The sequence below is a fragment of the Solanum stenotomum genome, chromosome 10 (genome assembly GCF_019186545.1).
Source record: "Solanum stenotomum isolate F172 chromosome 10, ASM1918654v1, whole genome shotgun sequence".
NCBI lineage: Eukaryota > Viridiplantae > Streptophyta > Magnoliopsida > Solanales > Solanaceae > Solanum > Solanum stenotomum.
In genome coordinates this window covers 39,575,807-39,599,897 of record NC_064291.1, presented here as the reverse complement: position 1 = coordinate 39,599,897, position 24,091 = coordinate 39,575,807, and the positions used below count along the sequence as shown (strand labels likewise).

At 34.8% G+C, this 24,091-nt stretch overlaps 2 protein-coding genes across 2 annotated transcripts; both read left to right on the top strand.

Moving 5' to 3' along the window:
• Positions 1-7,498: 7,498 nt before the first annotated feature.
• Positions 7,499-14,239, top strand: LOC125842001 (uncharacterized). Its single transcript, XM_049521194.1, is given in 9 exon segments — positions 7,499-7,562; positions 7,565-7,629; positions 7,732-7,938; positions 9,770-9,830; positions 9,938-9,974; positions 10,559-10,636; positions 11,253-11,325; positions 13,157-13,196; positions 13,923-14,239. Coding segments are annotated over 9 exon segments (675 nt in total). The 3' UTR covers positions 13,973-14,239.
• A 1,893-nt stretch (positions 14,240-16,132) lies between these two features.
• Positions 16,133-21,762, top strand: LOC125842463 (acid phosphatase 1-like). The gene is made up of 3 exons (XM_049521757.1): positions 16,133-16,643; positions 19,830-20,039; positions 21,342-21,762. Exons 1-3 carry the CDS (start codon positions 16,225-16,227, stop codon positions 21,517-21,519), a joined length of 807 nt encoding a protein of 268 aa, XP_049377714.1. The 5' UTR covers positions 16,133-16,224; the 3' UTR covers positions 21,520-21,762.
• The last annotated feature ends 2,329 nt before the right edge of the window (positions 21,763-24,091 follow it).

Here is a 24,091-nt window from a genome sequence, read left to right as displayed (position 1 = left end):
AATTATTGTGTTATGATAGGTTGGGCAAGTTCCATACAGACACATTTGAGGCTCCAATTGAAAGGTATGTTAAGGTTGTTCCCTTCTTTCGGCATGTTTCATTAAAGCTTAGTAGCAATATAACAAGGTTATTGTCGTTGATGTACTCGTCACTATAATTGTGGGTGGTTGGCTGATCAAGTGGTTTAGCCTGTTGAATTGTTTTTTATTTCCCTTGGGGCTATTGTGGTTAGTTGCAGGAATGTGATCTTTGCATGCGGGGCAATGTTGTTGCCTAGGAGGGGCTATATGATCTTTGCCTATGGGGCATGTTGTTGCCTAAGATGGTTATGTGACTTTTCCCTGCGGAGCAATGTTGTTGCCTAGGAGGGGTTATATGATCTTTGCCTATGGGGCTATGTTGTTGCCTAAGAGGGTTATGTGATGTTTGTCTGTGGAGCTATGTTGTTGCTTAAGAGGATTATGTTATCTTTGACTATGAGGCTATGTTATTGCTTGATAGGGCTATATAATCTTTGCCTACAGTGCTATATTGATGCCTAAGAGGGCTATGTGACTATTTACGGGGCTAGGGGACATATATAGATTGAATTGGAACCTTCTGGACTTACGAGATCCTATGTAGGTGGTCTTGTTTGTTGTTTGTACCTGCCGAGCTCAGTGGCAGAGCCAGGATTTTCGTGGAGGGGGTTCGACTTATAAGAAGTAAATAAGAAAATGGAGCAAAACGGATCGGGACAGAAAAAATTATCCTTAATCCATTAAATATAACTTGTCTTGTCATGCCGCATTTAGCGTTTCTTCCTACTTTTACTATGCTTCATTGATTATTTTTTTTTAAATGATTATTTTCTTTAATTTTTTATTATTTTACTTTATTTTGAATTTTTAAAATAAATTAAATTAGTGTTCATTCAATCATATGTTACTTTAAAAATTGTTTAATACTCTTTAAAATGTGTGGGGATTGAGTTACTAATATTATAATGCATATTAAAAGGATAAATAAATGGCATCGCCAATTTTTTGTTCATTTATTCAATCTATAAGGTTTTCCATCAGTAAAAAAAATGAATAAATCATATCAATGTAGTTTACGTCTCTCTAGAATAGAATTGAAAAAATGAGAAAGAAATATGATGAATAATCATGTCTTTCAAATTTATTCGTTCAATTAAGTTTAACTTATCTTTAAAGTTGTTTTTCTCTATCTCAATTTCAAGTTTAAGAATAATTGACAGTTTTTTAAAAAGTTCCTTTGAATTAGTATATAAAAAGAGAGTTACGTAAAAATAAAATGAGCAATGGAGATAAAAATAATAAAATACAAAAATAAAAATAATATGCCTTAGAAATTCGAAAAAATGAATATTGAAAAGGAGAAATAACATTAAAAATGTAACAAAAAAACCAATAAAGGTCCAGCCCAAAAATGTTGAGCCCATCTCAGCCTTGCTATTTGATTTTCCAAATGAAGAAAACAAGAAAAATTTTAGGAAAGTGTTGTTGCGCAGAATCGAACCCATGACGTCAAAGTGAATTCTTAAACCCCCTTTACCACTGAGCTAGCCTCTTTACATGTGTTTAGGGGGTTCATTTTAATATATACACACATAAAAACAGAATTTGACCTTATATATACCGTATAATTTTTCGACGAGGAGGTCGGGTAACCCCCTTAACCTCCATGTAGATACGCCTCTGGCCGAGCTTATGAGGGCTTGGTTAGGTTGTTTTTTATTATTATTTTTGTATGTTTGGATTCATGAGCAGCATGTCAATATGCTTATGTTAGTCTTGATTTCCTTTACTTGATTACTTTCAGTATATTATGATACTTGCTCATTTAGTCTATTGCCTTTCATACACAGTACATTATTTCGTATTGATGCCCATTGTCTGGAGCGCTGCATTTATGTCTGTAGGTCCCGACAAACGATTTGATAGACCTCCACAGTAATACACTGAGTTTCATTACTTTCATAGCTTCCAGAGTTTGGTGGTTCATTAGAATTTGTTGTACATAGGTTAAGGTAGGTTGGGGCCCTATCCCATCAAGCTTTACTACTCTTAGTGTCACACCCCGAGGCTACCCCTGGACACGGACACGAGACCTAAGATCACGAGTAACCCCAAGTTAACCCTGATGGCATAAGCATAAGCATACTAAAGATAAACTGAGCAATAAAACTGTGCGGAAGTTAAATCATATGAAAATATAAAATGATAGGGAATACCAATATATTGTCTAAATATAAGAAAAAATGAGAGTTTTAATACAGGTGAAAAGTCAAACACTACGACTAAAGTTGAAGCTAACTATGTCTGAAATAAAGCCTCTACTGGCTAGAAATGCTGGGACATGCCCCATCTAGATCTAGCAAAACTGAAACTAAAGTTAAAAGCAAGAAAGATAAATATGTCACTAGTCCTCGAAGAATGAGGACTCACCACTGATACTGCTGAACTGAAGATCGTGAACCGATCTATGTGTGATCTGACTGTTGAGGACCTAAACCTACATCACAAGAAGATGTAGTGCAGAGTATGCGTCAGTACTTGAAAGGTTCTGAGCATGAGGGATAGAGTAAAACTGAACAATAACATAACTGAATCAAAGCATATATCTGAACAATGATATAACGTAAGCATGATACAACTGGAATACTAATTATGAAATACTAAATGCAATGACCAAGTNTCATGAACCGATCTATGTGTGATCTGACTGTTGAGGACCTAAACCTACATCACGAGAAGATGTAGCGCAGAGTATGCGTCAGTACTTGAAAGGTTCTGAGCATGAGGGATAGAGTAAAATTGAACAATAACATAACTGAATCAAAGCATATATCTGAACAATGATATAACGTAAGCATGATACAACTGGAATACTAAATATGAAATACTAAATGCAATGACCAAGTTTATAACATGTTGAGACTGAATATTGAACTATACTGATAACATGGTCAATGCAATAGAGTCTGACTGAACTGTAAGGGAGCTACTAATAACCGACATAAAACCACATGAGCTAAATGTGGAGTCCAATGTATACGCCCCATCGAGAGGACCTAATATACTCGGCCAAAGGTATAGAGGCATGCTGGAGTGATCACTAAAATGATGTGCCCGCAGAGGGGACTTATAAACCTACGGGGCACACGTAGTTCTCGGACTATTCGGGTGGGATGAACCCTATTCCACTCGATATTAAGTTTCTCCCAATTGATTAAGCAATTATCACTTTATAATTGAAACACTTTAGTACTAAATAGCTCAAAATACTAACATGCAAAATCTGAGAATACAACATTAATATACTGATAATGACACATTCGAAACTGAGGCATGCATGTCTGAAAATATCTGAATTATCTTAAATAACTGACCTAGCAAGTTTAATTCATGAACTAAAGAACTACATAGCTAGGGTTCTGAATTTATGAAGGAAACTATATTAAAACATGCTAAAAGCCATGATAAACTGATTTGGAACATTCAGTAACTAATTCACAACAATCTGCTATAATTCTAGAAACCCTAGGTCTAGTTGATAATAAGGGAATCAAGAATCTGACTGAAATCTGGGACCTAATGGGTGAAAGGGATCCACTAGTGAAATCCCACATACCTAGTGACGAATTCCACAGAGAAATCTTTCAATTTCGGGGCTGGAACTGATGGAACCTTGTTTCTTTCTTGAACTAGGGTTCTTGACCTCTTTTCTCCTCTTATGCTCTAATTTTCTAAGGTTTGATGAATGATTTGACTTAGGTAAGTTCTAGTTATGTTTCTAGGCTAATACTAACCAAAACCACATAGTATATGGTCTAAACGACGTAGTTTAGGGGTCCAACGCATAAGGAAAAGACCAAAAGACCCCTGACTTAATTGTTGTCGGGGTCACCGACGGACCGTCGATCGACTAGCGATCCGTGCTGGTCAACCGTCAGTCATGACTGAGGGCTGGATTTTGAGGATTCGACCTACGACCCTGGACCACGGACTGACCTACGATCCGTAGGTCCTGGCGTAGCCTGAACCTTAGCCAATTTTCTTAAGGCTTCTGGGAGGAGGGTCGCAGGTGCAAACCATGGACCTGTAGGACGGACCATGGGTTCTCCTACGATTCGTGGATGGTACCTGTGGGTGCCACCTGCAACACCAGAAATCTGCAATCTGGTCTGTTTTAGTATACAGGGTGTTACATTATCTCCCCCTTGGGAACATTCGTCCTCGAATAAAGACTAAACTAGTTGGAGATGGAGGGAAAGAGTTGCAACTCTACCACTAAACACTGGAAACTGATTTCTTACTGAACTAAGTTCCAAGAACATGCAAATACGCTAAAAATGCAAGTACAAACTGAAGGAACATGATACTAAGATTAAAACTGCGCATGAATGACTGAAAAATTGAAGAGGAACTATTACCTCAAGCTGGAATGGAATCATAAGGAAAGAGGTGAGGATACTTGGCCTTCATGGCTGCTTCTGCTTCCCAAGTAGCTCCCTTTACGAACTGACTCCTCCAAAAAACCTTGACTGAAGCGACTTCTTTGTTTCTCAACCTTCGAACCTAACGATCAAGGATTTCAACTGGTACTTCTTCATAAGTGAGATTATCCTTCACAACCACACTTTCTAAAGGCACAATAGATGTTGGGTCACCTACACACTTCTTCAACAGCGAAATGTGAAAGACCGGATGCACTGCTGCTAGTTTTGTTGGCAACTCTAACTCATAAGCCACTTTACCAACCCTTTTTAAGATCTTGTAAGGGCCTACATATCTAGGACTGAGCTTTCCTTTCTTACCAAATCTCATCACCCCTTTCATAGGCGACATTTTCAGGAAAACCTAAGCATCAACTTGGAACTCTAGTTCCCTTCTCCTTACATCTGCATAGGATTTATGGCGACTCTGGGCTATCTTAAGTCTATCTCTAACGAGTTGCACTTTCTCCATAGCATCATGAATGATTCTGGCCCTATCAATGTTGCTTCACCTACTTCAAACCAGCCAACTGGAGATCTACCTCTACTCCTATACAATGCCTGATAAGGGGCCATTTGAATGCTGGAATGGTAACTATTATTGTAGGCGAACTCTATAAGAGGAAGATGATCATCCCAACTACCATTGAAATCGATCACACAAGATCTCAACATATCCTCTAAGGTCTGAATGGTACGTTCTGCCTGCCCATCCATCTGCGGATGAAATGTTGTGCTAAGATTAACCTGAGTACCAAGACCTTTCTAAAATGACTTCCAGAAATGAAAAGTAAATTGAGGACCTCTATCTGAGATGATAGACAAAGGAACCCCATGCAACCTAACTATCTCATTAATGTAAATCTTGGTGTAGTCCTCCGCCGAATCTGTAGTCTTAACCGCCAAAAGCACGCTGACTTATTAACTATATCAACAATCACCCAAATGGAGTCATGTTGTCTGCGAGTATGAAGTAAACCTGTGATGAAGTCCATGTTGATCACTTCCCACTTCCAAGTAGGAATGTTGATCTCTTGGGTCATACCTCCTGGTTTCTGATGTTTTTCCTTGACTTGCTGACAATTAGGGCACTTAGCCACAAAATCCGCTATGTCATTTTTCATACCATTCCACCAAAAGACTTCCCGCAGATCACGGTACATCTTAGTGTCGCATGGATGAATAGAATATCTGGAATTATGGGATTCTACGAGAATCTATTATCTTAACTCACCCGCTTTAGGAACACATAATCGACCCTGATAGCGAAGCACACCATCTCCCCCTTGGGAGAAAACCTCAACTCTCTGCTGATGGACTGCACCCTTTAGTTGGAGCAATATCAAATCACTCTTTTGCGTCTCCTTAACATCCACTACCAATGAAGATTTTGACCCATTCTGAATTGTTACACCACCATCTGATATGCTCATAAGACGAACTCCTAATCAAACAAGTCAGTGCTCCGAGGCACTAAATCTGTGGGCTAATACAGACGAAAAACCAAGAAAGTCACGTAATTCCTAAAATATGGCTTGTAAATGCGAAAATATGCATGATGGGACCGTACGTAACGCTTTCCTAACTCATTACAGATGTCCTCATAAAGTTATTTCAAGAAAAAATTTGGGTGCTCCGAGGTCCCAGATCCATGGGCTAATATCCATGAAAAACAAAAAATAGTTTCGTAATTCCTAAAAGTTGGCTAGTAAATGCAAAAGTATGCGAAAAATAGTGGGACTGTACGTATCGCTTCCCAACTCATTACGAATGTCCTCTTAAAGTTTTATTCAGAAAAAAATTTGGGTGTTCTGAGGCGCCAGATCCATGGGCTTATACACATGAAAAACCAATAAAGTCGCGTAATTCCTAAGAGTGGCTTGTAAATGCGAAAAAATTCCTGAAAATAATGGTGGAATTGTACGTAACACTTCCCCAACTCATTACAAAGGTCCTCAGAAAGATTTCTCAGAAAAAAAAATTTGGGTGCTCTAAGTCGCCAGAACCATGGCAAAACACGAAAAAACAAGAAAGATGCGGTATTCCTAAAGGTGGCTTGTAAATGCGAAAATTTGCCAAATAATAGTGGGATTGTACGTAACGCTTCCCCAACTCATTATAGAGGTCCTTATAAAGCTTTTTCAGAACAAAATCCATGGCTAATACACACGAAAAATCAAGAAAGTCGCGCAATTCCAAAAATTTGCTTGTAAATGCGAAAATATGTTTGAAAAAACGGTGGGACTGTACGTAACGCTTTCCCAACTCATTACGGAGGTCCTCATAAAGTTTTTTTAAAAACCTTTTTGGGTTCTCCGAGGGGCCAGATCCATGGGCTAATACACACGAAAAATCAAGAGAGTCGCGTAATTCGTAAAAGATGGCTTGTGAATGTGAAAATATGCCTGGAAAAAAAAAGTAGTGGGACTATACATAATGCTTTTCAACTCATAACGGAGGTCCTTATAAAGTTTTTTCAGAAAGACGCTAGATTAATGGGCTAATAAAACAAAGAATATTTGATATTGATACTTTTTCTGATCTTTTGGATGCTAATGAAGCAATTATATAAAATTACATGTTTTACCATTTAAAATAACTTGTTGGTTGGTTTTTTTTCTCTTTAACAATTGAATTTATGCCTCCGTGGCACACAAGCTCTTTAGAAGAATAATACAAATAAAAAATAACAGAGAAAACAAAAGGCAGCTCGTTTTGAATTTATGGGTGGAGGAACAATAATTGAAGTTGATTTATTTAATTTTTTCCAATTAAATGAATTGTTTTATCACATCGCTTTTGTATATCTCTATATTAACTTGGTATCATGAAATACTCATTTAATCCTTCAATGAAACACTCCTCAATTATTCTTAACTATTAATTGTTGTGATTTATTTATTAGTTTTCTTATATTTTTTATTAATTTAATTAGTTAACTACTAGTATCTTTATTTTTACTTTTTATTTTATCTTTTAAAAAGAAATAGATAAAAATGACATGGTCATACTTTTGTGTTCCAGTAAATTTCTCAGCCCCATCACTACTCATCTTCTTCTTTTGTTTCTCTCAAACAACCAAAGCTCAATGCGTATCTTCGATAGCACTTCCAATTCTACCAAGAAGGTACAAAACTCATTTTTCTATTTTGGGTATTAATATTAATTTCAATGTAACTTTACTTGTTTCTGTAATTTAACGCTGAGAAAAAAAACTAATTAATGGCAGCAGAAGGAGGAAAAAGAATGGTTAGGTGCAAGTTTCAAGCCAGAGAATTTTATTCCAGGGATAGTAATTGGTTTCATTATTGGGTTGTTGTTGGATTTGTCAAAACCCTCCAAAAGTAATACTTTGAAGAAGACAAGTAATTTGTTGAACAGAAATCAACCTGAAAAGATTATATCCCCAGCTAAGGCTGATGAAGAGCTCAAAATGGTTTGTTTAATTCCTTCTTCTTTTCGATTTTATCCCTAATTGTTGGAATTAGTATTATTTTGATTTGTTTAATTTTGTTACACTTTATTTGTTCAGTTCAGGTAGAGTGTAGTTCTCAGAGTTGATTTCTCGTATGGTCAGTCAATTAATAGTAATAGTTTTACCTCCATCCCTCCGTGTCGTGTAGAATATTGGAATTGAGAAACTACTAAATATGGACAGGGACACTTTTTTTTGGGACATATAGAAATAGTAAGACATTTAAACTGAGACAGAGTGAGTAATTCAAAAGGTCACCTTTTTTTTGTTGAAGAAAATTTGAATCAAGAAGAAAAGATGAGTTTTTGAGATAATAACTATAAGTTGAGTGTCTTGAAAACTCAACTCAGATTTTTCACTTTATCTGTGCATTTTTTATTACTATTTGGGGTTTGTAGTAATACTTTTACTGAAAGGACATACAACTGAACAAGGGACTGCAAAGTGAACTCCCTAATAAATATGTTATGATAATAAAATAGGCAGATGAAAGGATAAAATATTATTTCACTCCCATAAAGGAAAAAAAAAGAAGAGCATTTAGCTCTAAAGTTTGTAACTTTTTTAGCATATTCTGGTAACTCTTGCTTTGGCCTTCATAATGCAAAAGCAAACTGGATAGGTAAGAATTGTTGGGTGATACTAACAACAACAAACCCAGTGTAATCACACAGGTGGGGTTTTGGGAGGGTAAGATGTATGCAGCCTTTCCCCTACCTTTATGGAGTCGAGAGGTGATTTCCAATTGACCCTCGACAACTCTCTTACTTTATTGAGGCTTGGGACCTGCATGAGCGAGCTCACACAGATGGAGTTAAATATTCAGGAAAAATCTTTTCATGTGTACTCTTTCAACAACAATGAATTCTCAGGCTTTGGAAATATGTTAACTATCAGATACCCCTATGAAAATTTGTAACTATATTGTTGTAGCCGAGGTGGGAAAATCTTCACTTTTTGATACCTAGCACTAGAGATACTTCAACGTTGTTGCTAGGCTTCTTGAAAATTAATTAGGAGCATGTACATTTTTGAAGGATTGAAAATTGGCATCTTCACCAAATACTTTGCCCAGAAAGTAAATTAAACTTTACTTAAGAAAAAAAGAGAAGGTAACTTCAACACAAAAAGAAATGGATTATGAGCCTAACTCAACCCCAAAAGTTTGCTTATGAGGGAAGGATTGTCCAAGTCTATATAAAGAGTCTAATTTTTCCTCATCTTAGGACTGCACATCTGGTATGTGGACAATTCCGCTTCTTTTGACATATGATTTTGGCGGTAACTAATGAGAATGGGAGGTGGCACAAAGGCAATTGCCATTCATGTAATTTCGTTTTCCTAGACAAAAGAGGAACCTTATTTATTACTCAATATCGTGTTTCCTTATCTTGAAAACACTAGAATCCAGCTTTTTTCCCTTTTAATTTGTGTATGTGCGAGACACTGTGTGTTTACTATATTCTTCTTTTTTCTTACAAAAAAAGATACTGTATTGACCTCATCATATATTTTATTGTTTATAAAATATATTGTTGTTGTTTTATTGCATGTTGAAAAATTTGGTACTCGATCCCCCCATCCCCACTCATTCTACGAACACACTCAGTCCCCCTCTTATTCACAAACACAAAGAATCATATAAGGAAAAAAAAATTGATGTTGGATCCTTCTTCTCATCATCGAAACATATGTAGTGATATTTGTTGGGTCTAAGTATATGTTTGGCTGTCTCTATGTTGAATAGATTTGTACAAATGCTATTTTATGACCTTGAGATATTTAATAACAGGTATTAGTTGTCAGACAAGACCTGAAAATGGCACAAGGAAAAGTTGCATCTCAGTGTGCTCGTAAGGAACCTCTAGCATTTTGATGTTTCAATTGTTCCATATTATTCAAGTTTCTCATGATGTTTTCGTGGTCTGTGTCAATTTAACGACTTAATTAAACGACGCAGATGCTGCTACTGGCATGTATGCAGACCTTATGCAAAGGTATCTCTACAAGGATTATGCTCTACTGCTGAGAACAATCAAAGACATTAACCCTGAGTGTCATTTTCCATAGAAAAGACGGGCAGAACTAAGTAGTTTTACAGTTACACCAACCGCATTGGCTCTTAAGCTCCTTGCTGGTGACGTGCAGCTACAAAAATCCATTTCAGTGTGTTTGTTATTAAACTTGGAACTTTATTGTCTTGAGATCCCATTCCCGAGGAGCGTTCTTTTGTTAGATGAAAAAACTAAACTATGTCCTGGCCCTCCGCAAGCCCCTACAATATCTGATCCAAATTACGCATTTCTACTCCTGAGTGCTTAAATTTTATGCATGTCAATATATGAAAATACGGAAATCTTTTACTGGAAAAATTCTCTCCTTTAGAGCTGTACTATTCTCAACCCATAAAAAAAAAGAGTTGTATGGTTCCCATCAAGTATCCAAGAAAGCATTTGGCCTGTAACAACCTGAGGACCCCATTTCTTTTGCAGATTGCCAATTTCTTGTTTTTTCTTTTTTACTATAAAGATATGAAGTGGCATTGTTTGATAATTTATTTTGATTGAATTACCTAATGCAGTGATCGGTATCTTTTGAGGCAATGGGAGCAATGTGGACAGCCCAAAATAGTTGTTACCTGCAAGAATCAGCAAGAAATGTAAGCAGGTGATCCTACTCTATGTTTCTCTGTCCGTAGACACCACCAACATCCATGCCTACTTGTGAAGAATGTGTCATCACGTTTTGAAGAATGATTGGCACTGTTTTATAAATTATAACCACTGCTTAGTCCCAAACAAGTTGAGGTCCAATGTATGAATCACAGTGTTATCAAAAGCAAAACACACAAAAAAACTCTAAGGTCCACTGGGGCTTTAAGCGCAAAACGCAGCTTGCATGAGTTTTAATAATAAAAGGCGCAAAGGGAGAAAAAAGACAAATATATATGTTTAGTCCAAGACTAATAATTTATAAGCATGAATGACAAATACATGCACAAAAAAATTGAAAAATAATTACATAAAGTGATATGTCAATTGTTTGGTGTCATCTCTTCAAAAGAGGTTCATTGGCAAGGAAAGTATGCCTTAGAACCTTGATGACGACATTGAATTGCACATTAAGCGAGGCGAAACCGTGAAGCACTCAACACGTTTTGAGCCTCACTTCAGGGCTTAAGCACACCTTTGATAACACTGATGAATCATCATTGACCATGATTCTCCATTTAAGATTGACACTGTTTTTTATATGTTTGGAAAATGTTCTATTAGGAATAAGTTGAAGGAAGCAGCTGAGGACATTGGGCTTCCAACTTTTGTAGTTGCTGATGCAGGACGTACACAGGTATCCTTCCCAAGGAATATTGTAAAACTGATGATACTTCTGTGAAATATATAAAGAGTATTAAGAACATGTAGGAGAGAGCTAGCGTTGGCACAACAGTAGAGTTGTTCTTGGTAATGTTTCTTCACAATTTTAAATCATGGAAATAAAAGCATAGCAAAATTGTTAGGGGAAGACTGCATCATATGATATATGTCCCACTTTCCACCTACCCCCGCACTACTCGGGGACAACTTCATTCATGGAATAAGCTCTTTTATTCAAAAAAAGTAGAGATAAGACTGAGTTATAGAGAAGAGAAACTGTTTCAAAATACTTACTATTAGAATCCCGTGAATATTCTATAACATATGTAAATACAGTAGGTAGCTTGATTTACTCCTATTATAATTAAGTATTGATTTCCGTTTCTTTTTTAGACATGTAAACTTAGGTATTTAAACCCCAATAGCTTGAGTAAATAATCAGGCAGAGTTCTCTCTCAAACTCTTGTTTTCTCACTTGGTATTAGAGGGACCCATCTCACCCAATGTTTGGACCCCAAAATTAAAATTGCCTACGCACAAGATGTCTAGCCTTGGGCGTGAGGTGGGGTGTTGAAGAATGAAAAAAGTCCCACATTGGTGGTTAATGAGATGAGTGGTCTCATCATAAGGTTTGGGCGATCCTCCTCCCTTTGAATTAGCTTTGGGGTGTAAGTTAGGCCCAAGACCTAATTTTTCATGATATTAGAGTCACGTCCATCCCAATTTATGATTTATCGATGTCAAGCCCCCCATATTAAAAATTGTCCAATCACCAGATGTCTAGTCATGTGCGTGAAGCAGGACATTAAGTCCCACATCGGTGGGATGAGGAAAAGTTAAACTACTTATATGGACTTGGACAATTCTTCCCTCATGACCTAGTCTCGGTACATATAATCTGTATGCACCAGTTTGAGGGGGAGTTTTAGAATCCCCTGAATATTCTACAACATGTATGTATTTACCATAGGTAGCTTGATTTGCTCCTATTATAATTAGGTATTGATTTGTAGTGATTTCCAGTCCTTTTTAGGGAATGTAAACTTAGCTAAACCTCAATAGCTTGAGGGAATAATCAAGTTGAGTTCTCTCTCAAACTGTTGTTTTCTCACTGTTACAATCTCTTGGAATCAATGTGTACATAGAGAAGAACACAACATATATAGAAGTAAATGGTCTGTATAAGTGATATCAACTATTAGGATTAGTAGTTATTAGTATTACACTTACATTAGGTCTGGTGTTTGTTAGGAGACTTTTTTCTCTGATTGATACTTGTATATTCTTGTAGGGGTAAGTGTTGATTAGAGAACTTCTAGTTTTAATGAACTAGCAAATTGCAACAAAAGATAAATTATCTAGTGTTGGAATGTATGTACGGGCGGTTTATATAAATGATCTAACTAATTTGGGATTAGGCATAGTTAATTGATCCACTAAGAACATCTAGAGACTGACAAGGGTATACTACAGTATCTATGCTTGTTGGCAGCTCTCAGTTGCAGAAAGAATATCATAGGCATGTTATCTCATTCTTTGCATTACAGAAGGTGAATATGAGGTTGTGATTATGTGGGTTAAGTAGTAAACCTAGAGAGATTCTTATTGAGTAGCGTCTTGAGTAGAGTCCTTTTCATTCTCCTTTTTTTTTTGTGTGGGGGGACCAAATGGTTCTCTTGCTTGGAAGCTTAATACCAGATCCTAAGATTTTACTGCTGCAGGCTGATGGATAACTTCTTGCTTGTTTCGTGTGCAATTGACAGTCATCAGAACATGCTTATGTTTTTTGGAATTTGTATATGCAGGTCGCATCAGGCTCAAGGACAGTTCTTGCAGTTGGACCAGGTATACTTCGTAATCTGTTTGCTGATATTTGTTGTTTTTTTTTTCCTTTTTGTTATATTCTATTGCTTTATAACAAAACTAGCTTGCTAATAATATATTATATGTGGTCGTACTTCTGCAGCTCTGTTGTTTTTCTGATGATATACTTTCCTGTATTTTGTGGTACTGAATTTGTATCAGTTAAGAGTCTGTAAATTTTCAGGTTTTCATCTACGTATAAATGCTCGCTTCTAATTGGTTATCAAAAGAATGCTCTCTTCTAACTAGCCTGTTCTATGGCAGTCAAAATAAACCTCTGCACATCCTAATTGCTCTTGTTTACAGTTGTAAGATCTCCTTGAGAACTGTCCTCAAATCATCATTTGCTCTTCTCATAAAAAAAAACTGGAATGTTTAAATTCCATTACTAGTGTTTTTTTAAGGTAAAATTCCGTTAATAGATTATAAGATACTGCAAATTCCACCACTTAACAAAAGAAATATTCGGAAACAACTTGTTTGAGGAATGTTAAGAAATCATTTCAAGAAATAGAAACCATGGTGCCTTTGATAAAATTAAGTTTTGCATTCCTACAAATCAAATATGAATTCTGTTATTCTCGAGGATACTCCAGGTTCACTACTGTCACTTTGTGAGATAGCATGCTAGATTGGTTGGTGTTTGCGTACAACTTGTACTCAAATCTCTTTGGTGCTATGCTCAAAACATATTTTACCATTGAGCAGGAAGCAAGTCAGCGATAGATTCAGTGACTGGGAAGCTGCGCCTCCTTTGATGATACTGATAGCTTCTATTGGAACCCGTTTCAGATTTGAGCAACTGTTTGATCCATGTTTCCCAGAAAAGAGGTGCCTAGTTCTTGACCTGAGGAATTGATAGATGTGCTAATATCAAGATAGATGATCCATGTTTCTATGGAATGCAGTGCATAAACTTGTTCTTGCCTTTCAGTTTTCAATTTGTATGTATATGTCACTGCTCCATATTATTGTTGTCTGCATTGGTTGTGAAAGACAGTTCATGCATCTTAAAAAGTATCATTTCAGGTGTCTAACTTTTTTGACATTGATTTCAAGTATTGTTAACTTGATGTGATCTTTAAAATCACTTCGTTGTTCTTGATATTGAACCCTGCATAATTTACTAAACCGTGTGGTTGAAAAGATATTGTGTTTCGCCCTATTACAGTCAATTTAAAATCTCACTTACTAACTTTCATTTTTCTATAAATTGCATCGACAAATAATAATATTTCATCGTCCAATGTAACAGGAAACTTAACATTGGACTATGATAAAGCATTATTATCGTCCTGAGCGATTTGACCGTCCTAAATCAGTACTTCCTCTGTCTCATTTTAATATGGTTACTTTCTTTTTTAGTCAATTTCAACAACAAAAAAAATGACACATTTCTATATTTAGTAATAATTTAATTTTAAAGTACCTATTTTATCCTTAATGAAATGATTTCTAGCCTAGCAAATATCTATGATTTATTTTAGATCAAAAGTTTCAAAAGTCTTTCTTTTTAAACTTCATGTCAAGTCAAACTAACTCATATAAATTGGGATCGAGGGAGTAGAATACTATCACTTGGCATCTTTTAATACAAAAATAGTAAAAAAAAATCTTTAAAATATAGAAATAGATTTAAAAAGTTGATTGAAATATAAGAGGTAGATGAATTTTAAGCTCATTCAAATTCCCTTTTAAATAAATTTGAAGGGAAAAAACTGCTGAAAAAGTATCATATAACACACTATTTTTCTTCACTATATATATGAAAAAGCTCCAAAGTGTAAAATTAAATTATTAATTTTCCCTTACACTAAATAAATATGTTATAGACTATCTCATTAATCATTTATTCAATATTAATGCATTCATATAATAATACACTTTTAATACCTTAGTATTCAATCAAATAAATAAAATCAGTGACATTAAACAGGTAAGTGAGGGGTCTTTTCATATGCAAATAATTATTATAGGCTATACAAATGTACAATTTTTCCTATGATATTATTTAAAATATAAATATATCTTTCACATTCCAAACATTTATTTGCTTAGTCCTTTGAGTTTCTTCTGTTATGATATCATTTATCCATAATGTTTAGTTTATACTTTATATAATAAGTTGACACAAAGATATCAAATCACTCAGTTCTTTTTTTCTTCTTGTTATCAAAAACTACCTTTTCTACATAAAATCTTCTTTATGTGTTGCATTTTGCCCAATTTTAACAAAAATGCCCAAGTAAATTTATTTTTTCCGGTTAGACAAGTTTTTTTTTTGATAATTACTATATTTAGGTGCTTATATTTATGAGATAAGTTATAATATATATACTATAAAAATTTTGTTAGAAAAATCCGTGCATATAATTTAAAAGTATGATGCGTTTATTGGGTTGTTTCATTCTTTTCTGATTGGTTTGTTTTGACTTATTATTAATTAGGTATATATTTGCCATATTTGTGCCAAATGAGGTATCTATGTATATGTCTAAAGAAGACCAATAACATGTATATGTAGCCTACTTCTTGATCATTATATGTTGTTTGAACAACTTTTCTTTATTTCTTTTTTCTTCTTTTAGATATATTTTACTTAAATTAAAAGAATCAATTCTTTGATTTACATTATTTGAAATAAGCGTCTTCTGAAAATAACCTCTCTATTTTTCAGAAGATAAGGATAAGGTCTGTATATAGAATTTAAATTTGATTTATTGTTGTTCTAATGAGACGGGTTCCATTGCTAGAGCTACAATTTTCTTCTTTTATGACTTAAATGTAGTGTTTAATAGAGTAGGAATTTATTTATAGTATATAATTTTTAAAATATATACAAATCGAACCGAACCGACCATACACACAACTAGTGTGGATTTTCAAGCATTTATATGTCAAGGTTAGTGGGTGGGAATAAGATAACCTTGAAATGCTAGAACCACTTTTTAATTTTCACAGCTAAGTCTGATTGATACGACAAGCGACGCCATTGACAGGTTCTGGTATCATGGCGTACGCTCAAAACTTCATTGCAGTTCTCTTCATCTCTTTCACCTTCGTGTCCACCTCATTCTCTCAATCTATTCTCGGAATTTCCCCTCAATTGTTGGACCTTTTTGCCATCAATCGCGTGTTCCGCCACCGGAAGATTCCCAATGACAATGCTCTCTACTGTGACAGCTGGCGATTCACTGTCGAGACTAATAACGCTGGTTTATGGTCTATAATCCCTGAAAGATGCATTTCCTTCGTTCAGGACTACACCACCGGGGATCGTTATTCTTCAGATTCAGCTGCAGTGGCTGACCTGTCACTCGCGTTTGCCAATACAGTTAAGGTTTCAAATGATGGAATGGACGCTTGGGTCTTCGATATTGACGAAACGCTGCTCTCCAATTTGCCCTACTATGTGGAACATGGCTTCGGGTGATGATTACTTTCTTTCTAATTTGCTGAATTTTCTCTTTGATTCCATATGCATTTGTTTACTCTGGACTGTTTATTATACAAAGAAGGTTTCTATTGAAAATCATACAAAATGGAAAATGACAGTGTTGAATGATTCTTCCTCAAATCCTTTTGGTTAATAATTTTGAACAGTTGCTATTTCTGAGTAATTTCTGCTTTGCTTTACCGCAGTTGGTCTCATTTAGCTTGTTAAAAACTTGCCTATTGGGGGGAATAGCATTTGCCATTAAGTCACATCAATATCAGCTAAATAGTAACAAATAAGAAATCCTGTAGTGACCATGTCATTAGATATAATTGGGGAATTTAGGCGAAATTAAGATAGGCTACTGCATAAATACATAAAATTGCCCCTCAGTGAGATACTCATGTTTTATCAAATTCTTTTGGAGCTTGTAAATATTTGTGTGCGTTGGAACTAAGATTTGAAAATTAACTACTCAAAAGATTGAATATCCAATTTGTTGGTCTTGCTTTAAAGATTACATGTCTTGTGAAGAAGTGATAATTCCTTGTTCTCCCTTCAAGTCCCATCTTCATTTGCTTGGAAAAATTTATTTACTTGTTGATCTACATGTTTTCATCATGCCATATTGAAGTAGATCGTTAGATCATAGATGTACCAAAATATACGAAACATCCTTTTACTTTGTGGTGATGATGAATCTAGCAACTCTTGGTTGAGCATCTTCTTGTACTTTACAAATTACAAGTATCCTGTAAAAGTTCTGTGTGCATGCGTATCTGAATCTAACCGCAACAAACTAGTGTGATAAAACTTGGCTCTCACTCCATTGTCATGCTAACCTTTGTTTATCAAGCCATGATGCAACAAGCACCCGCAACATACTCAAGAAAATACTCAAAAGGAACAGTCTATTGGTTTCTATGCAATCACTAGTTATAGACTCTTGAATTCACAGTTTTCTTTTATGAGTAAAATCCTCAGCAACAGTTCTGTCATTGTCATTCAAACAGTTTGAGCAGTCTTATTTTGTAGCTTCATGCAGTAGCTTGTCTTATTAACTATTTCTTTGCTTAGGAAAGCTTGATAGGGCTTCAAGGTGAAAATTACATTCCATTGATGCAATCAGCAAACTTATAGAGTTATAGTTGCATCCCTTGAAGCTATCCTAGCAAATTTTCATCTTGTTGAAAGCAGCAGTAGTGAACTTATATCCTAATTATGTTCTTTCATAGAAGCACGGAGATTTGACTTTCCGTTGTTTTTATTTCTATTTGAATTTTCCTAAATCCTAGAATAAGAATATAATTTAATTAGTTTAGTGTTTTTTTTTTTTACTCTGAACCTAAAACTGTAATGGTTTGAGAAAGTGGCTTGAAAGCCTAAGCTTCTTTCTATGTTGAAAGTAGACTAGTTTTATCAAGGATCAAGGTGTAATTTGCATTTGGTTAAAGTGTAACATGCTTGAAGTTTCCAAGCATTATATCTTACTTCAACTCGTTTTCTGTACCTGGCACTTCTCCTAGTTTCTATTTTGTGGAAAGCTTTAGGGATACTCCATTATGCCTCTTTGACCAATCAATCATAGGATTGGAGAGTGTTCACCACACGAGGTAAACTTTTAAAAGCAATCTGGGGACAGCTGGTTTAGCCCGGAAAACTTGGTAAACTTCTTAAGCAAGAAGTATATAGTACAATTTGTGTACTTTGTTGAGGATTACTTAATGCTCTTGTAAATATTCCAATTTCGTAACTATTTATACAAACCCAGATATCGAGCCAAAGTTATGCTGAAATTTTAACCCCTTGGTTTCAATGTTCATAAGGTAGTTCCCATTTGAACTTGACTTCCATGTGATACTGCTACCCAAGAAGATTCTAGTTTATTTACTGTAGTTTGGTTGACACAGGAGGCCAGCTTAAATGTTCTGATTTAAAATAGATTGCACTTTGTGGATTTTTACTTGCTTGTGGCATTCTGATCATACATTCAATAATTGTCTATGGGAACTGTTTCTGTGGCTTGGGCAGGTACTGAATGATTTTGTGATGGAAGAATTCATTACCTGCTGAAGCAGTTATCAGTTTGTTTTCCTTTAAGACTTAGCCTTTAAGCTATTATGCTTTAGAAGTAAGATTTCAGACAGTCTGATGTGGGATTTACACTGGGTATGTTGTTGTTGTCGTAATCTCGAAACTAAATTGAAGAAGTTATATGGTACTACCACAGAAGTTCTATAATTCAACAACAGAAAGTATCTTGTTGTTTTAGCCAGTTCATGTTCAAACAGATGTGTATGGTAAAAATGATAATGAGATTGGTACTTACCGGAAAAACTGTAGCTTTGTTTTACTGCTTCTCATTTTGTTGTTCGACTTATCTGCATTCTTGATTCTGAGTATTGGAGAAACTGAGGGTGAAGAATATTGTCAAGTTAAAGAATGCGTTAAGTATTCCCCTGGTTTATTAAGAAAAGAACAGAAGAAAGTGTGCCTCTGGTAGACTTTTGATGCTTTAGTATTTGAAGTCTAGTAGACACTGTTGCTAAAAATTGTTTCAAATGTACTCAATCCCTGAAATTAGGTGCAACATAGTTTGGGTGTCTCGCTTCACTTGGATTGCATTCCACAAGGTACTTAAAGTGTGTACCTTGTCGTGCATGAGTTAAGTCTTGAAGAAGGAAGTACTAAACAATAAATACTTAGATTATATGCTAATTGTGAAGAAAAACTTATAGATGAATATTTAGTGATTCTAAGAAATTTATTATCGGAAACTAGTCAAAAAGTTTAAGTAGAAACTTAAAATTGCATCTCTGCACAAACAAAATTCTTAAAATGATTTCTGAACATTTTTGTAGTGTATTTCACTCAACTTAGGTTTTCCAATTTCTTTGTCCATGTAATTGTTGTTTTTTTGTTTATAGTTATTTCAATTTTTGGTATTAGACATATAATTTTTTATGTCTTCTGATTTGCATCTTTCTTCATTAAAACTCGTGCTTTAATTGTGCTTTTCAGCTTAAAGCTCCTATAGACATTACTTTTCTACGCTTTCGCTTTGACAACACTAGCTGAAGATCCACTTGGCCGTCAAATGTGATTTCTCTGTGATTCTTTTGATTCTTTGTTGTTGCTGTGTTGTTCTGTGGGTGATCACATTTTGCTGCTGTATGCAGATCGCAGATCTTTGATGAAATCGCCTTTGACAAATGGGTGAATGAAGCTAACGCTCCTGCTATACCTGCAAGTTTAAAACTGTACAAGGAGCTACAGCAGCGAGGATTTACTATATTCTTGTTGACTGGTCGGAGTGAATATCAAAGGAACAATACAGAAAAGAATATGGTGCATGCTGGATACAGCAATTGGGAACGGCTTATTTTGAGGTATTCAAACAATTGTTTTTCTTTGAGAAGGCAAGGTAATTTTATTGATGAACCAGCACTAAGGGAGTGCTTCTCAAACTGTAGAATATTGCCAGAATAAACAAAACCCAAAAGCATGCCCCAACTAATCTTGTAATGATTCTAACATCTGTAAAATCCTTTCAACCTCATCTACTCCAAAAACAAATCAAAAATATACAATTAGCCTTCATCTTGTGAATGGATTTGGCACCATCTTCCAAACATCTCTAATTTCTCTCATATACAAGCAGGTATAGTTCCACCATAGTAGCTTCCTATTTCCTTTTCTGGTCCAGCATCTCAACAAGTCAGTTATTGTTTCTGGCATAATCCACTGCATACTGGTAATATTTAAGAAAAGCTGCCACAGTTGAGCAGTAACTTGGCAGTGGAAAAATAAATGACAGATGGTCTCTTCTTGTCTCCTACAAAGAAGACATTTGCTATATAATGCAAAACTCATTTTTGTAAATTCTCTTGTGCGAGATGGGCTACTTTGCTGACTATCCATGTGAAATAAGCTACCTTTTGGTGCTTTGGATCTCCAAATTTGTAGTCATGGCCAAGGTTTTGTCAGATTTTCTACCTTTATTAGCTTCCTGTAACAGGAACTCAGTGTTAGAACTTCTTTGCGGTTAGATTTCCATAATAAGCTATCATCAGTATTGGATAGTTGCTAGTAAGTGTTTAGAAGATCGGAAAATGCAACATACCTAATCACCTCCCAGTCACTGAAATTCCTTCTAAAGTTAATTCTCCGAATACCATTTAGTCTGCTATCAGCCAAAGAAGATAGTTGTTTACTGCCAAAGTAAAGAAATCTGGAAACAACTCCTTCAAAGAGCCATTACCAGCCCAGTTATCCAAACAAAAATGAGATTTTCCTTACATTGCCTACTTTATAACCAGTCAGCCTTGAAAAAAGGCTATAGTGATCTGATACCCTTCATGTTCATACGCCAAAAGATGTTTGAACTTATCTGGTACACCAATAGCAATCAGCACCATACTTTTTCTTGATAAACACACATAAAGCTTCCACTTATGTATTCAACCTCCATAGGCACTTCATCAATAAGCTAATCTTATGATGGCTGAGGTTTTTAACCACAACATGTGGTATATCTTGAAAGAATGACGTACATAAAAAAAAGGAAGATTCCTGATGTTTTTAATTCCCAAATCACCATCTTTCTTGCCATAAATCAGAGTACTCCATTTTACCAAATTGTAAGTTTTCTTCACCTTAAAACTGTGGCTGAAGCTTTGTGATGTAAACAGGGGACCTTCCGATAAAGGTAAACTGGCAACCCAATACAAATCTGAGAAAAGAAAGGAGTTAGAAGATGAAGGTTACAGGATTCGCGGGAACTCTGGAGATCAGTGGAGTGACTTGACAGGTTTTGCTGTAGCACAGAGGTCCTTTAAACTTCCAAATCCCATGTACTATATTGCATGATAATAGAGTGGTCTAAAAAGTGTATGGTGTTCTTTGATAATTGATGTTGCAATTCTGTGCTACTACTGAACTTTGTGTATATCATTAATCTAAACACATTTCACAAGATGTGGACACCTTGTTCAATTGGAACTGGTCTCTTACTTTTCCAAATAATTGTAAGACCCCTGTATTTTAATATTTTCATTTTGTGCGTCAATTTAACTTTCTTTGAAGAGATACATGAAAATATTACTACAATTAGCTTTACTATTTCCTGCGGGAATTGACGCAGCTGTAGAATCACTATTTTGGCTAACAAGTAGCTGTTTAAATTCCCGGTCGAAATCATTCGGCATTAAATTGTATAAGTAGGCGTTTGGCCATGCGATATCATATCACGATATGATGTCGTGAGATGAAATCAGCGTTTGGACATGCGATTTTACGCTGATTTCATCTCATGATTCCATATCATGAGAGGTGATATCATATTCTCCAAAAACCATGATATGGAATCACCATGTGATTTCATAACATTATTTGAGATATTTTGATACAATAATTGATCCATGAGTTTATATTTTGTTAAAACAACCCCACATTTATATCTACTAACCATTTGTTTCATATGTAAATAAAATTTATAATCGCATCATTACTTTTTAAAATTTATTATTCTCACCAATATAAAATTTATTATCACTTTAAATTTGGTGAATATAAATGATAAAGTAGAAATTCATTTGGTGAATATAAATGAGAACAAAGGGAGTAATACTTTTTTGATTTTTCATAATAAAAAAAAACGTCTTAATCTTATGACTAAGCATAATATTGATAAAAGACAATTTTCATTGGCGGTGCCGCACTTTCTTAATCTTAGTATTTGCAAAATGTTCGTTCACATGACTGAAGGATATCAAGTCCAATTGATTGAGGACTTAGGAAAATTTGATCAATTAGTTATTAATATTTAGTCAAGTGGACTAGTTATAATTTTTTTGATTAAATTTTATTAGAAGTGTTTTTGACTCAAACTTGTGGTAACTTTTTAAAATTTCGTTATTCAATAATATTTAACTATTGATTTTTCTTGTAAATAGTTAGAAGTTAGTGATGTTTGTTAATTTTTATCTTAGTGCATTTAACTTCTAAGTTAATATTTACTCACTAATGTATGTTTTTTTTCTACTTTATAGGTTATTTGTAAGAGTAGTTGAGAGATATGAACATATCAAGTACAATTTATGTTCAATTTTTTTTAATTAAATTAAAGTTAGATGAAACAATTATTTAACTGAAGAACAAATAACTTTGTAATAATTTATTATGCGATTTTATAATTTTTGTTTATTTGATAAGATTGAATAAACAATTGGGGCTATTTTAATAGTTTTACAACTTATGGGATTTTTATGTTTATGAGAAAATATACAACACAAAAATTCCATATCGCATGTCCAAACAAACCTTCAATTTCATCTCATGATTCCATATCATGATACCATATCATGATTTCATATCATGATACCATATCGCATGGTCAAACGGGCACGAGTAGTAAAACAATCTCTTTGTAGAAATAACTAGTTTGTGCAGGTATCAATGGGAAGAAATTACAGTCTTTTTATTTTTATTTTTATTGGGATTTGAACATGAGATCTTATCCATTTTATTGATTACTAGGTCATATCTTTGAATGCTCGATAGCCCCACGTCACGCTAGTGTTTACAGGGGAGCAATGGAACAGAGTAAATTATCACTATTCTCCATTTAATTGTAAATATTGTTGAATACCAAGCAATATAGTTTTGAAAATGAACCCACCCCAAAAAAAATTATTGAAAGAAAAGGAACCCATCATATGGTCTATCTTTAAATAAACCTAGTGTAAAGGGCGAAAATGGTCTTGAATAAATGGACGAATGATACGAGACAAAAATGACCGGTTACCCCAATTTGGTAGAAAGCATTGAACAACATTTTCGGGATGTTAGTCCTTCTTACTTTCCCAGGATTTAGGGTGTGTTTGGTATGAAGGAAATGAAAATGTTTTCCTAGAAAACAAGTAGACTTTGGACTTATTTTTTCATGTTTGGTTGGTGAGTAGAAAATATTTTTCGAAAAGGATTTTTGTGTGTTTGATTTATGAATGAAAAATATTTTTGAGAAAATATCTTTTTTTTAGGGGTAAAGAAATAAATATTTGAAATTGAAAATATTTTTAAAAACAAACTTAAATTTTTTTTGAAGGGGATGGGGGGTCGCGGGTACGGGGTTGGAGTGAAAAAATAAAAATTTGAAATTGAAAATATTTTTTTAAAAACAAACTTAAATCTTTTTTTGAGAGGGGTAGGGGATCGCGGGTAGGGGGTGTGGTGGGGTGAAAAATAAAAATTTGAAATTGAAAATATTTTTTTAAAAACAAACTTAAATCTTTTTTTGAGAGGGGTAGGGGATCGCGGGTAGGGGGTGTGGTGGGGTGAAAAATAAAAATTTGAAATTGAAAATATTTTTTTAAAAACAAACTTAAATCTTTTTTTGAGAGGGGTAGGGGATCGCGGGTAGGGGGTGTGGTGGGGTGAAAAA

What these genes read in the sequence shown, in the direction of transcription:
- LOC125842463 (XM_049521757.1), top strand. Translation starts at nt 16,225, where the DNA reads ATGGCGTACGCTCAAAACTTCATTGCAGTTCTCTTCATCTCTTTCACC. An exon ending in TATGTGGAACATGGCTTCGG is followed by an intron (nt 16,644 to 19,829) that starts GTGATGATTACT and finishes TGCTGTATGCAG; the next exon opens with ATCGCAGATCTTTGATGAAA. An exon ending in TGGGAACGGCTTATTTTGAG is followed by an intron (nt 20,040 to 21,341) that starts GTATTCAAACAA and finishes TGATGTAAACAG; the next exon opens with GGGACCTTCCGATAAAGGTA.